At 32.1% G+C, this 15671-nt stretch overlaps 1 protein-coding gene across 2 annotated transcripts in view; it reads right to left on the bottom strand.

Moving 5' to 3' along the window:
* LOC134692722 (neuralized-like protein 4) overlaps nt 1-15671 on the bottom strand; it is a 41251-nt gene that overhangs the window by 24903 nt on the left and 677 nt on the right. For both annotated transcript variants that reach the window (XM_063553219.1, XM_063553218.1), the window contains exons 2-3: nt 3021-3183; nt 2117-2317 (exon numbers count right to left, since the gene is read on the bottom strand). In XM_063553219.1, the coding sequence (XP_063409289.1) occupies nt 2117-2317; nt 3021-3183 (364 nt within the window). The remainder of the gene's footprint in view (nt 1-2116; nt 2318-3020; nt 3184-15671) is intronic.

The following is a 15671-nucleotide window of genomic DNA, read 5'->3' as shown; positions in this document are numbered from 1 at the left end:
ATTCGTTTATACGCCCGGATAGAAAGTTACGGAACTACAGCGCAATTTAAAATATATACATGTATACATTGAACATAAGAAAGAAACATACATTTTGTGCAAATTGGGGTAAAAGTTTTGTAAATAGACTAGTCCACGATACCAACAGTATGTAATCATCCAATTCAATATTGTATACCAAAAGAAGAAAAAAGAAGAGGACCAATTTGATTTAAATACAGGTCGATCTATAACTTGCTTTTTATAATAATCCCCGAGTGATGTGAATATTTTCTAGGAAAGCTATTGAGTATTAAAGTTTCAAATCATTTTCGGGATTTATTTTCTTTCTTGATATTCAATGACAGCAAATTTAAAGAATAAACTGCTTGTCAGATATTTGTCCGCTTTATGGGTATTCTTGCCAGTTGAACAGACTTATAATTACATTCAAAAATAGGGAAAGATGACATTAAATTCGTTGTCTTTTGTTTTTAAACATCTTTGGTCAAATAGTTATTAAGTATTATACGTTGTGAGACGAAGACTATTTTAATAAGGATGTCCCCGATTATGATTAAATTTGGTTGACGTTTTTCACACTTGATAAAGAATATCTATTCGTAATTTTTCGATTCCATTCCAAGCAGACCTTAAATTTGCTGTCAATTTTTTAAAACTTCTCAAGTAGAAAAATATTTTTTCTTTATTCGTTCATATTATATTCCGCTTCGGTAGAGTTATCTTCAGTGAGTTCCAGTTATTTATTTATACGTGGCTTTTAAAAAGTCTAAATCTAAGTGTTCTCATTCATTTATTTGCCTAATAAAGACAAATAAAAATACTTTGGTAAAGCTATTTATAAGTTCTCCTTTTTATTCGACATCAATCAAGGACAAAAGGTGTAAATCATTTCAATCGGACATATGATTTAAGTTTCCCGTCTTTAACCGAAAATTGTGTATTTCTTAGTAAATTAACTTATTTGAATTCAAATAAATAATAGCATCAAACATAATTAAATAATTCCACGGCGATCAATTTTTATTTGTCACCAACTTGTGTAATGAATGCTCCCTTGTCTTATAAGTCACTGATCCGAATAGACAGTCACACCTGGCCGAGAGACGTGGTTAAATACCGAAGTGCAAATAACAATTTACCTTTCAACAAGCCATCTACGAGTATTGCCACAGAACTGTGAATACACACATCGTATCAACCAAGTCATAGCAGAGATAATAAAAGGTCAATAAGAGTACACCAACATATTGTCTTTACAGATTATTGTACTTTACTTTGTTCACCTTATCAGTCCGAAAATATATTAATTAAAAATAAATTTATAACTTTTTGTGTTGTCTACAAAAATCATTCGAATATATACGTTTAACATAGGAAATTTATCTCATGAATATGTACAATTGAACGTCTGTGCGTTTTATCTTCTTATTATCGGATGGTTATTTAGATAAAGCATAAGTCATCGGCGCGCTTACGATTACGTTGAAATATGATTAAAAACCAAGACTTTTAATGATTGTATTTTAAATCCCGGCATGCAATACCAGGAGAAAACGTCACGACCTACAGGAAGTAGTTAATATTTTTTCATTAAATATTGAATTTCTCCTTTATTACTGCACATATAGCGATAAAACTTTGTGAATATATATATTATGTCATAATGAACATATTTAAACCATAAGTAAAAAATCGTGAATTATCCCTTTAATATCGCATATTAATTAGAGCCATGCATCTGAGTGGCAATATCATGTCAGGTGATATCTGAAACAGAATTGATTGGTTAATTGTCCAACATCCCCAGAGATGAAACATTTAAGAGAATTGATTGCTTAATTGTGACACAATTTGTTCAAGAAATTCATTGTTTATCTGAGTAGCAACATCACCCCCAGAAATGATTTCTATAACAAATAATTGGATAACTGTGAAAAATAGTTGTAATTGTAAATTAACCTAAACAGAAAACTTAAACAAATTCAATCAATCATTAAATATAGCTCATTGATGTCTATATGTACTATGCATCACTCAAGCCACTGAGAATTTTAAGATAAAATAAACTGATCATAACAAACTTCAATGAAATGTGATGAAAATTAATACTCACTGTTATCTGTTCTATGTACAGAGCCAGGTCTAATTATAGAAACCTGGGCACATTTTCCATACATGTCAACAACAGCATAAACTTTAGAATTTATGTCTGATGCAGCTGTTCCTTGATCAACTCCATTCACAAAGAACCGTAACTCTCTCTTCCAGTTCACCATTACACCAACTGTGTCCCCCTCTGATAACTGGTCTAAATCTGAAAATATATCAAAGAACCTTAACTCTCTCTTCCAGTTCACCATAACACCAACTGTATCCCCCTCTGATAAATGGTCTAAATCTGAATATATATCAAAGAACCTTAACTCTCTCCTCCAGTTCACCATAACACCAACTGTGTCCCCCTCTGATAACTGGTCTAAATCTGAAAATATATCAAAGAACCTTAACTCTCTCTTCAAGTTCACCATAAAACCAACTGTGTCCCCTCTGATAACTGGTCTAAATTCTGAAAATATATCAAAGAACCTTAACTCTCTCTTCCAGTTCACCATTACACCAACTGTGTCCCCCTCTAATAACTGGTCTAAATCTGAAAATATATCAAAGAACCTTAACTCTCTCTTCCAGTTCACCATAACACCAACTGTTTCCCCCTCTGATAACTGGTCTAAATCTGAAAATATAACAAAGAACCATAACTCTCTCTATAACATTAAATGTACCCCTCTCTGATAACTGGTCTAAGAAATTCCTTTCAATCTAACTTTAGTAGAAAACTTAAAATTGAAAATTGTTTATTAATTCAAAGTCACTGGACCATTACCTACGCCTCTTTAATATATCTACCTAACTTAAACCTATGCGTATATACCCACTTACATGTCCATTGTCTTCTGTTATCATAGTAATAGAATTTATTTTTTTAACAATAAAATTGCCTGGAAAAACAAACTAACCTGCGCCATACTCCTCTGTTATAGAATGTCCATCCTTCAGTATAGAACTACCAGACATTACCCATGTTCCCTCTCTGAAACCTGTTGCACTGATAGGAAAATTCAGGTTATTTGGATCACAAGTAGTCACTCCAATCTCTATAGATCCACTCCATGAATTAACCTGAAACAGTCAAAACAAAATTCCTTCTATTACCATGTTAAACTAGTAATGAATATTGCTTAAATTTTATGGGTATGCAAACAATATATGCAACTATCTTTTTATGTGATATCATTTTATTGATTACTCGACCTTAGTGTTTTATTATTTGTGATAATGTATATCGAAATATTGATACGACGTACGTTTACAAAGGATGAAAAAAACAGTACTTCTTCAATGTAACATTTGACCTGTGCAAAACCGGATAAGGACGTCAAAATGTTTCATAAATGGGAAATGCACTAATACATCAATTTCCAGTTCTGCCTTTGAAAAGTTCATTAATTATGCACACCTTCATGATGGCATTTACCAGATCAGGGGATTGCCTATACTTGTGCACTAATACATCATGTATTATAAGCATTATACATTGTTATGAGGCATCATATTTTTTCAACCGCTAGCACATTGGTTATGGGGAGGAAGTAAGGATGCTCCTACACTAGGGTAGTAATGCCCTTTACAGTCAGGCATCAGGGTCAGATCAATCAGTCATTTAAGTCTACCATTTAATAGCAACGTCATTACCTCCCCTGTAACTGTATCGTATGCCCTTAAGTCTACCATTTAATAGCATCAAATTGGTTAAAATTTTATTGTGATACGTCAAAATAATCATATATGGTAATTCATCACAGGTCTGAAAATAATTGTTTGTTATTTTTGAAAAAAAAATGAACATAATTCTTCAAAATCTAATGATTATTCTATTGCCATACACTCTATAAAAAAATTGTAAGGGTTCCGCGGAACCCAGTGTCTACCTATTTTTGCTGTAAATTGCAGGTTCAACAACAATGAGGAAAAAAATCAATAAAAATATTCCTCTTGTTACTATTTTATTATTGTAAGAAAATCTAAGTCCATTTTAAAGTAAATTACAGAAAAAACTGAGTAATTTTTTTACAAACTTTACTTCTGGATACAATCTTATGATCATAAATAAGCTTCTGTCCATGTTTGGTACAAACCCAGGATAGTTTAAGAAAGTTATTAAAATTTTAAAAACTTAAACCACAGAGTGAATGTAATGGTTCCCTGCAGAAAATCTAAGTCCATTTAAAAGTAAAATATGGAAAAAATGGATTTATTTATTTACAAAATTTACTTCTGGATACTATCTTATGATCATAAACAAGCTTCTGTCCAAGTTTGGTACAAACCCAGGTAAGTTTAAGAAAGTTTTTAAAATTCTAAAAACTTTAACCACAGATTGAATGCACATGTTTTCTTTCCCCGCAGAAAAAACTAAGTCCATTTATATTAATAAAATAAGGAAAAAGGAAAAAATAGAATTTTAATTTTACAAAATTTACTTCTGGATACTATATATCTTATGATCATAAACAAGCTTCTGTCCATGTTTGGTACAAACCCAGGATAGTTGGAGAAAGTTATTAAAATTTCAAAAACTTTAACCACAGAGTGAATATTTGTTGACGCCGCCGCTGACGACGACGACGACGGAATGTAGGAACGCTTAGTCTCGCTTTTTCGACTAAAGTCGAAGGCTCGACAAAAATGTAGTTTATTGTCATGTACCAAAAAATTACTGTTAATGTCATTTGCCAAAATTTTGTTAACGTTATACATTGTTATATGTCATGACAATGCATGAAGGAGTCTCCATTGAAAACCCTCTGAAACTTTAAAGGATAACTGAATGTTCACTAAAACCAAAGACTTTGAAAGTTTTTGACAGATACTGTATATATACATCAAACTTTTTTAACAAGAAAATTTCACTGCCACCATAGGGGGTCTCACTGGGGGGTGCCGATCCAGGATCCCGCTTACTGTTTGTCAGATTCCCATATCCTGCTTACACTATGAACGTAAGCAATTCTCATTTTCTTGTCATTTCCTGGGTCCGGGTCCCGTAAGACCTCATTTCCCGTTTTCACGACACAATAATTTGACTTTCACGTTTCACGCTTACAAAAAAATCAGCAATGCCGCGTCACGCTTAGACCCCAATGAGACCCAAACCATACTGGCACATGCATACTATGTGACCATAACCATGAAAACCTAGGCAACATTACCTCCAACATGAGTTGTTGGCGAGTGACTTATTTCAAAAAGACGCTTAATTAACGACTTTAATGCACCCACCTAACACACGGCTGTATTATATATCATTTGAAAGCTGAAAATCTGTACTTTCTGTTTTGCCCGGTCGTAAAAAAATCATACGGTGCATTTTCTGTTAAATCAAGGTCAAAGGTCATGAAAAAAATTTCCAATTTTTGCGATTATGAAATAAAACACTGTTTTCTAATTTATGTACCCTAAAATTTTTCAAAAGATCATATGAACTTTATGACACATGATACATAATTTCCAAATCAAACAAAAAATAAGAAATTCGATGCGAAAAATTTCCCAAAAATTGAAATATATCACAATTCCTAAAAAAATGAAAATATTTTCAAATAGCAAAAAATTGCTTAGGGAATCGATATTTGTATGCTAAAAACATAGATAAATGTATATATTTTAGGTCAAGGAATATTTGTTTTGTAATTTTAAGATGTTATTATTTATTTTTTGTTCATGGAACAGCCTTCTATTGAAGTGTTTGCAGTTGCCTAAAAATCTACAATCTTCAAATTGCGATCATTTTGTTAATTTATGTTAAAATAGCACATCGCTAATTGTGAATATCAGGGAGGAGAATGAGATTTCATAATAAAAGAAGGTATTTTTTAAGTTAGAACATAATATATGCGAGGTAATTGAGGTTAAACTGTTTTTTACTAAGTCACACTTTTTTACTTTTTATAATTATGTTTAAATGCAAACATGAACTCAGGGGCTCCCAATCGTAGGCACCATTGTAATCTTGGTTAAAACACTTGGTTGTCTAGAGCGGGATGTGAACCAACTAAATAAAATGCGGCTGTTTCTTATTTAGTTTAAAATCATATTAAATGTGTTGGAGAAGAAGTTTAATCGCTTTAATTATTTGAATAAAAGACGCTTTGAGAAATTTCTACATAAGCTTTTAAAATACCAAAAGCATGTCATTGTGGATGTAAAACACTATACGCAGTGTATAATAACAAAATGACAAAGTGTAGTACCCTTCTATACCTTATAAGATCATTCGCTGTTTTAGGAGTGATCGTTTTCATGGTATGCTGTGTTTTGTGGACTGTTGTTTGTCTCTTTGACTTAAATTTTATTTTGTTCTAGGTTTTAATAAACTTTATTTGATTCATGATTTGAGATGTTGATTGTCCCTTTGGTATTTTTTTTTTACTTTAAAGACATTACGTTGCAGTAATGAAAATCGGCCAAAAATCACCTCAAGGTAAAGTGAAGAAGATAAACGCAATAAGACAAATATCCGCGAAAATACTTAGTAACTTAATTTGCTCACGATGATATATATATATAGAACCAAATCGTTTTCATGATACATTTAGCTACACTGAACCATCATTCTAAAACCTTTTACTACTTGAATAGTGACGAAATATACTATAGGGACATCAAACTCATAATTAAAAACGAACTTACAAAGCCGGGCAACAAACGAACAAGGCAAGCAACAGTATACAAAACACAACATATAAAGCTACAGATTGAGTAACACAATCTCCCCAAAAATTTTTGAGTGAACTCAGGGGCTCCCAAAGGGTAGATTATGTTCCACATGTGACAACCTTCTTAGTTTAAACATATTTATTTATAGTGGATTGGGAAATAAGTTTTGCAACTTAAATTATTCCCTTTCCACTTTGCGTGTGCAAGTGCTGCCTTGTAGCGGCATTAGTCTGCTCTTTTTTTCAAATCTACAAACATGTGTTTAACGTGCAAGAGATATGGCTCTCTCTTAACACGGGTCAGCCATTTATCGTCCCCTTCCGACAGACTTTCATTGTTTCCGCAAGACCATACTCGCAAATGGTGTCTAGGAAGAGCCGAAAATTCAGTCCCTGAAATGTTCATCACGGAACGGGAATCGAACCAGGAACATTTGTATTAGTAGTTCGATGCACTAACCAGTACACCACCGCTCTCTTTTATCCGTCTTGTGGCTCATGTATTTCCTAACTCGGTGCCAAACCTTATTCGGTTGGTGACATTCACGACAGAGATGACGGCAATTTGGTTACGTCGATGGAACTTAACAGTCGTCATCTGGCGAAACAGATATCTCATAATTGTCAACCAACTCGTAGTGGCGTCCATGAAATTTTCCAAGGGCTGATTTCAATTTTGCATTTGAACTCTGGTTTAGAACCATGTTTAAACCACCATTTTTCTTCAAATGTCCTGTACCAAGTCAGGCATATGACAGTTGGTACATGTAACGAATAATCTGTTTCTTTGTATGTTGGCGTGTGTTTTTTTGTAGCAGTTTAGTGTTTCTGTTATATCGTTGTGTTCCTCTTATTGTTGATGCGTTTCCCCAGTTTTTGCTTTGTGACCCGGATTTATTTCAGTTGCTAGTACATCGATTGATCACTGTTGAATAGCGGTATACTATAATTGCCTTTATTTCAGAGGAGTTGCGGCTCAATGAAATCGGTCTCCTCCTTTAGGTGTATAGATATGCAGGCGTTGCTATAATGTTGTTAGATAGAAATGAGAAGTTTATAATTTTGTAGTAAGGGGTGGTTTTATGGGTTGTTTTATGCACATTTCTCTTGTCGTAAAACATTTCAATTTCCAATTTCAATGGCAAATACCAGTCCAACATTGTTACGAATGTTGCACTCTTTAGTGAGATGACATCATCTAATAGTGGAAAGTGAAGTTTCAAGATAATGATAGCTTCTTTTCAGTCGTCATCAAAAACTCTTGCATGAAGTCATCCTCGTATGAAAAATGAACTAGTCATTCGAGCTATTCAGGAAGTCTAGTTGTAACTAGAATCTTTGCGTATAAATGGATATTTTTTCTTCAAAACTATTCTTATTTTTTGAATTAATACATGTAAAAAATGAACAAGGCAATTCAAGCAATCAAGAAATCAAGTTTTATAATATGTTTACCCGTTTTTTTAAATTCTTTAAAATTTCAATTTTCATCAATTTATTTTTATTTACTTTGGTCTAAATTTTCAATTCACATAAAATAAATAAAAAGGTCTTTTCCCTACATCAATATTTATAATGAAGCTACAAATCGAACAATTAGAAAAGTCAAAATATGTTTATTTCAGACTGGTACATGTAGTTATAATGCAGATTACAATCTCTTAGTTTCACCCCCTTTATTTCAAGCAATAAGATGATTCGCGCACATTTTTTTTTACTCTAAATTTTTCTGATTCTTAAGAATTTGTTTATTAAATCTTATATTGACCACATACAAAGTTTTAATAGGAAGAAATTCTTAAAAGCAGTGTTTTCGCAGATGGCGGTATTTTGGGCAACTGTATGAGTTGTTATGATTGCTGTTTGATTTGAAGTAAGCATACTTTTAGGAAATTTTATGATGTCAAAAACTTCTTTGATAGTCATTACAGGGTATAACTTAGTTTAAAGAGATTAGCAGTTGCACCAGAAAGAAAAAATTGGGTTTTCACACATTTTGTTAACTTTTACTCGAATTTCAGTAAACATGTGCTGTCTGTCAAAAACACGCTTTAAATATTAAAAAATGCAATTGAATAATGACTATTAATCGCTCTGCTAAAAGTTTAAATTGTTTGCATATGTGAATTAAGTATATAAAAGTCATATAATGCAATCAGGCGTGAATCTTCGAAAATATGCACTTATTCGTCCTTGGCCTTTGATCTCAATTTGACGGAAATTGCACCGTACGATTTTTTTACGACCGGGCAAAACAGATAGTAAAGATGTGTAGCTTCAAAATGATATATAATTTAGCCGTGTGTTAGGTAGGTGCATTAAAAATTTAATTTTATGGTTAAAGTCACTCGCCTATTGAGCAAACAGAGGAAAAAGATTTTATACTGCACATACCTGTCAAGTGACCCGTTTTCTGCGGGTGTAACCCGAGATTTTCACAATTCTGAGGAATCACCCGGAACATCCGCCGGTTCATTGAGATAACCCGGGAATTCCGATAATGACCCGACTTCACCCGTATTTCTTAGCCTTGAGGTTGATTTCATAAGTAATATTTCTTTGAAATACCGGCAAATTCGTAATTCTTCCATGAACAGGAAGATCATCTAGCTATTTAAACTGTCAAATTCAGTGACCCATTAAGTGCATGGCTTCACTTGACAGCTTTGGTGTCAAACACACTGTTAATTAACACCAATTACCTTAGCTGTAAGTCGTAAATCGCATTATTGGATTACAAACATATTTCAACTAGACAGTTACTTCCCCTTATTTGTCACCATTCAAAATTATTCCTTATATTTACGTTTTATGGGTGAAAAAGATTAAATCATGGTAGTTATAACAAATTAATCATAATACATGATCTGACATAAAAACATCATATATTTAGTATAATACAACAGACTGGCAAGGGTTTAGAGCAATGTCATCATTTTTTTTGAAATAGCCCATATTTACGTTTTATGGGTGAAAAAGATTAAATCATGAAAATATAAAATTCAAATACATATTGAAAAATAACTTTTCATTATTTTTATACCTTTATACAATATTTTAAAAAAAAATTGTAAATTATTTTTTTTCACATTTATACTTTTTTCAACTGTTTTACTATATTTTATGATATTCTAATTTCCTTGACCAACGAAAATTTGTATGATTGAAGGTAACACAGCCAGTGTCTCAAACATTTAAATATTACATCTTATAAGTAAATTCTATCTATACAAGTCCTTGTTAATTATAACATGGAAGTAATATTGGAAGGAATAACATCGTCGTCACTTCAAAGGTTTCATCTGCGTCAGCTGATCTGCGTTACCGCCCATCTTTCAATAACTTGTTAATTGGTTCAATATCTAGCATTGAAGTTTATTCTCCGCATGTGATCGATCAAATCACTGACACTTATCGGTCATTTTCGTGTTCACGGAGAACTACGAACAGACAAGTTTTTGTCGAATATACGTGCGAAAGTAACCCGAATAGTCCATTCGTTACATTCTGTTGATGTACGCTGCCGAAAAGAGTCATTCGTTCAATTTTTATTTTAGTCCAATTTTTCCATATTTTTGGTTAGTTTGATCTTAATAGTTAATCAAAGAGCAGAATGCTCTGAGGGATACGATTGCCATAGTTTTCATTGACACATGTATAGCAGTTCTGCCAAATTTTCATTAAACAAATGCATGAGATTTGGCCAAAATTCAAAAGATCAAAGAGGAAAGAAATAGATCCAAGAATACTGTTGCAAAAAAAGCATGAACATGCGCGAGTCTCAAGCATTTTTGGCCGGTAACCCTGGTACAGCTGGATAGTATAAATTCTCTAAACTAATTCAACTGCACATGCAAAATGTAACAATCTGAATAGTCACTCAACTTAAAGAATAGCCAATCCCTGTTACAAGTGTATGAGCCATGTACTTATTGTGTTTTATCGAATTATAGTTATCCTGTACCATTGTAAACTCGTACCATTAAAAAAAAAAAACCAAACACATACCATTGCTAACTCGTACCAACTTATTTAAATGCATTCAAATGGTGTTAAATGATGAATATTCATGATATACGTTACTTTCACCCAATACCTCTTAAGTCTGTAAAATGTATATAATTTGAAAGTACAATGACCAATTTGTAGCTTATGTTCCTTGTATATTGGATAGAAAATACTGTGGCAGATGTAGATAATTAAGGTATATACAGTTTCACCCGAAGAAAATTTTTCATGAATAATAAAATCTTCGCAGTTAGTCAAAATGATTGCCAAAATTATTTTTACTGTCTATAAATAAATGTAACAAATTGAAATTGAACTGATTCCTGTTAAGGGGGTCCGCATTTTCCCCGCAAAAAAAGCACATGGCTTTCAACAATTGTAAACATAGCATTCAATTTGTGATCATGGATTACAGCTTTAATTAACTTAAATTGGATATATACATATTCAACATGTTCAATTTTAATAAGGTACAGTTAAAGCAATGTTTTAACTTTCCTCTGGATTAAGTTCTACAGTGGCGGATCCAGAACTTTTCCTTAGGGGGAGCCCACTGACTGACCTAAGAGAAGGCCCGCTCCAGTCATGCTTCAATGATTCCCTTTATTATCAACCAAATTTTTTCCACAAAAAAAGGGGGGAGGGGCTGGATCCGCCTATGTTCTAGTTTGAAATATCAGTTAAAACATTAATGCTTTAAAACATTCTTTATTTTTGTCTAAGTTTTCATTTAACTCCTGTGTAAAATTCAAGTAATTCAACTTTATTTCTGTTAAGTTTACAAACAGAAACCCATAAAACATCATATTTTTTATATATTTTTCTGAATGTTACGACTTCCCAGTAGTACAAGTTAACTTTTTTTGTTCCAATGCCGTGGTACGAGTTAACTTGCTTCCGTATCTTATCACCGTAATTCTAGGAGGAACCCTAAACTGGACTCCTATCATATTGTGTTCACTTATCGCTACACTGACCTTCGGTGCGAAGAACGGCGGACCAGTTTAGGAGGAACCCCATTTCTTACTCTTTGATTATTGAAGTTCCTTTGGGTCAGAGGCCATGACTCCTTTCCGTACACACTCCTCTGTTTACATTGAGATCGTTCTTAATATAATACGACGTTTACCCACAGGTGCTTGAGGACAGGATCCTGTATGAGCCCCATATAGTCCCTCCCCCTTTTTTTTTTTTTTTTTTTAATCATAAATCTCAGATTTTTCTATATATATCACTTATTTGTACCATATATATACTAATATACCATATTTATACTCTAAATATGCATGTTTACTATCAACGTGAATCTCGACTATAGAGCGCTCTATAGTCGAGATTCACGTTGATAGTAAACATGCATATTTAGAGTATAAATATGGTATATTAGTATATATATGGTACAAATAAGTGATATATATAGAAAAATCTAAGATTTATGATTAAAAAAAAAAAAAAAAAAAAGGGGGAGGGACTATATGGGGCTCATACAGGATCCTGTCCTCAAGCACCTGTGCGTTTACCGGCATTAACGAGTTAATTCTTCTTGACGAATACTTCGAAAAGGGAGACAACTCGAAACGATAACATGGAAGATTCCATATCTGCTGAAGGGGTGTTATAGGTAATTTTTGCGATGAAACATTTATTTTAATTTAAATTATGCATGTGATTTAAAATAATGCAACAACAAAAGCCCTCCATATGCAGACAGACATAGAAAGAATCCCATGAGTTTCAAATTAATCAACGAAGCGAGGAATCACTCAATCTGATACCCCTTGAAATCAGGAAAACCCCACGCATGTGGGGTCTCACTAATTAGCGACAAAAAGCGACAAGAAGAAAAATAATAAGTGACAAAAAGCAACAAGAAGCTATTTAGCGACAAGAATACATTTTGTTATCACATACATTAAAATATTTTTTAGGATTATATTGAAAGATGAAGAAATAAAAAAAATTCGATGAAGAGATTGTGTACTTTTTATTATCATATTGATAGATGTAGAAATTAAACATGTGTAAGAGCAAAGGAAATGTAAACGCTATAAAATGAAAATAAAAACAAAGATTTGTCACCTTCCTTTTGAAGGATTTAATAAAACAAAAACATGAAATATTATTTCCTTCCTAACTGTACAATTAATTTTTCCTGATAGGACCAACATTAGCTGTGGCTTCACTCTAAGGTAATACACAATTAAGAGCAACAAATGAGATTAACTAGGTGCTTGTCCTTTGTTTTATTGCAACAATAACATCCATTAACACCTTCATCAATTACACGCACCAGAATATAAAATTATTGTACCGAATAGTGAACACCTGTTGAAAACTCAAGATTGTCATCAGTTTCCTTTAATCTTCAATCTATATGCAGAAACATGATAAATATCGTTAAATGAGACAATACACTAAATAAAATGATGAAAAATATTCACATTTTAATTATGTTTTCCTCTTGTTTGATTTCAGTTCTTAATTTGTATTTCACAATTTGTGTATGAATTTTCTGGACAATTATGCACAAATAATGCATTTTGCAAGTTAATTATATATTGTACAAGAATGGTTTTAAAAACAAATAAAAAGACAAAATATACTTCCTGTGATACCTTATAAAATATCATGTAAATAAATGTAGCAACTGAATTAGATTTACAAGTTTCATTTTTCCCCCTATCAAAATTAACTTTTCTGTCGTTGAAATTGTTTTCTTTTTCATATTTTTTTATTATTTATTTCGAATAAGTAATATAAATAAAAAAATGTTTTCTTGTCGCTAAATAGTTTCTTGTTGCTAATATTATTCTTCTTGTCGCTTCTTGACGCTTTTTGTCTCTGCAATTCTTTTTGTCTCTAATTAGTGAGACCACGCATGGACATTAATACATAAACAAACCGCGACTTGCGATTTGGAACAAGAACGTTTATTAAATGATATGATGAATGGTTCTCCATTTCTTTATGAGAGTACAGTATCAAATATCAGTTTCATAACGGTAAAATATAGAAATACTCCACTTCAGTTCTTGTGACAGAAATAGAATTATCGATCGGCTTTCAGAGAACTCTCGCAAGTTATCAAAATTTGGGAATTCCCTCTGACGTGTTTCTAAATTTATAAAAACACTAAATATAAATACTGTTTAATTCTGATTTTCCGTATTGTTATAAAAACACGCATATAAGTCAAGGAAAATATCATACATGAAGATTATGAGTAAAACATTACAGGAAAGTTGTTTATGTTCAATTGTTTTGCTTGTTTTTACCTCTTAAAGCAAGACAATCATAAGAATCTGAGATGTTGCCGAATGTTTAGAATAAAACGAATGACGTGAGGGAGTGTGTCATAGGGTCAATGGTAAAAGTCTACAGATTGCTTGACAGCAATCGTATCCCAAAAACAACAGCTATCACATACAAAATTGGAGAACAATGAAAGTTGTGTCATTTCAATTTTAATATTTACAGACAATTAAAAAACCATTTCCGTATAGAGTTAAGAAGATGATTGTACAAAAATACGTTTGGACCCCCTTTATTAAATACGAAAAATCTAAATCTTTCGTGTATTTATAGTCAATTATAATATTCACAATTCTTAACGGTTCTATCCTTCAATTTAAGTTCTTGATACATAAACTAATTTGTGTAAAAATTAATTTACCGTAAGACAGATAGATTCAAGCCCATTTCGTCGGTTTGTTATATTTTTTGCTGTATAGCTTATTATATTAATACAAGCATTCCACAATAAACACTTTTTAGATATATATTTACGAAAATATTATCCCCGTTTTAGTTGTCCAGTTTCAATAATGCAATCAATGACATTTATGACATATACATAAATTTAGAATACTTGAAAGTAAATATTATTTTATTCAATCTCGATAAACTTTGCACATTTCATCAGTAAAAAAATCTATGCCTACATTTGCCTACATTATTTTGTTAAACATCATGTGAAACCTGATCGATTCATTGGTATTGAACTGTTTAACTCGGGATCCGCTTTTAACCGGAAAATACTTTTAGAACAGTTTAAAACAAACGGTAAAAAGCAAAAATATGCTAAATTAAATACAATTTTCCATGTTAAACTGCTGTAGGTTGAACAATTCTCGTCCGTTTTTCAAGATTTTTACATCATACGACTTCATCTGAAGGCAGAGGTTTTATGTGATACAGCGCCACCTTCTTATTAATCAACCTCGGATTTCACACAGGTACTTTAAAATTACCGGACTCAATAAAATCACATGACTGATAAGAAATTCCAGATGCCTTTTACAACCGCGGTAACGCAGATAGTAACCAAAGGGGTCTTACCGCTGAGACTATAATTGGATGAAATCGTATGACTTTAGTACAGAGCTCAGCATGCTATAAATACATGTTAATAAGTCGTTGTTATTCCTTCTAAATATTACTTCCATGATTATAACAAAAAGTAAAGATTGTAAGACTGCGTAACACAAATTTATAAAAAACTTTAAAAGCAAAATGAAATAATCATTAATATACACAAATTTATAAAAATCTTTAAAAGTGCAATGAAATAATAATTAATATAAGGATTGAAAATGAATTAACCCAAGCGAACGTGCATTGATGTTTTATATATATACATTATAAGAAAATGTACCATAAATACTGAAATTTAGCTCGAAAAAGTTCGTACGCGTTATGACCTGAGATTTGATTCTTCAATGCAGGTCATGTCCTGCATTTTCATCGTCACAGGTTGACAGGTATGACTGCACAAAATATTTGGAAAATTAAAATCTAATTAGAATGGTCACCCAGACGTATGGGAATCAAGATAATTTACATACTTATGGAACATGAATTATTAAGGTATCCTATGGAATGACG

Source organism: Mytilus trossulus, chromosome 12 (genome assembly GCF_036588685.1).
Source record: "Mytilus trossulus isolate FHL-02 chromosome 12, PNRI_Mtr1.1.1.hap1, whole genome shotgun sequence".
NCBI classification, from domain to species: domain Eukaryota; kingdom Metazoa; phylum Mollusca; class Bivalvia; order Mytilida; family Mytilidae; genus Mytilus; species Mytilus trossulus.
This window is presented reverse-complemented; position numbering and strand designations above follow the sequence as displayed.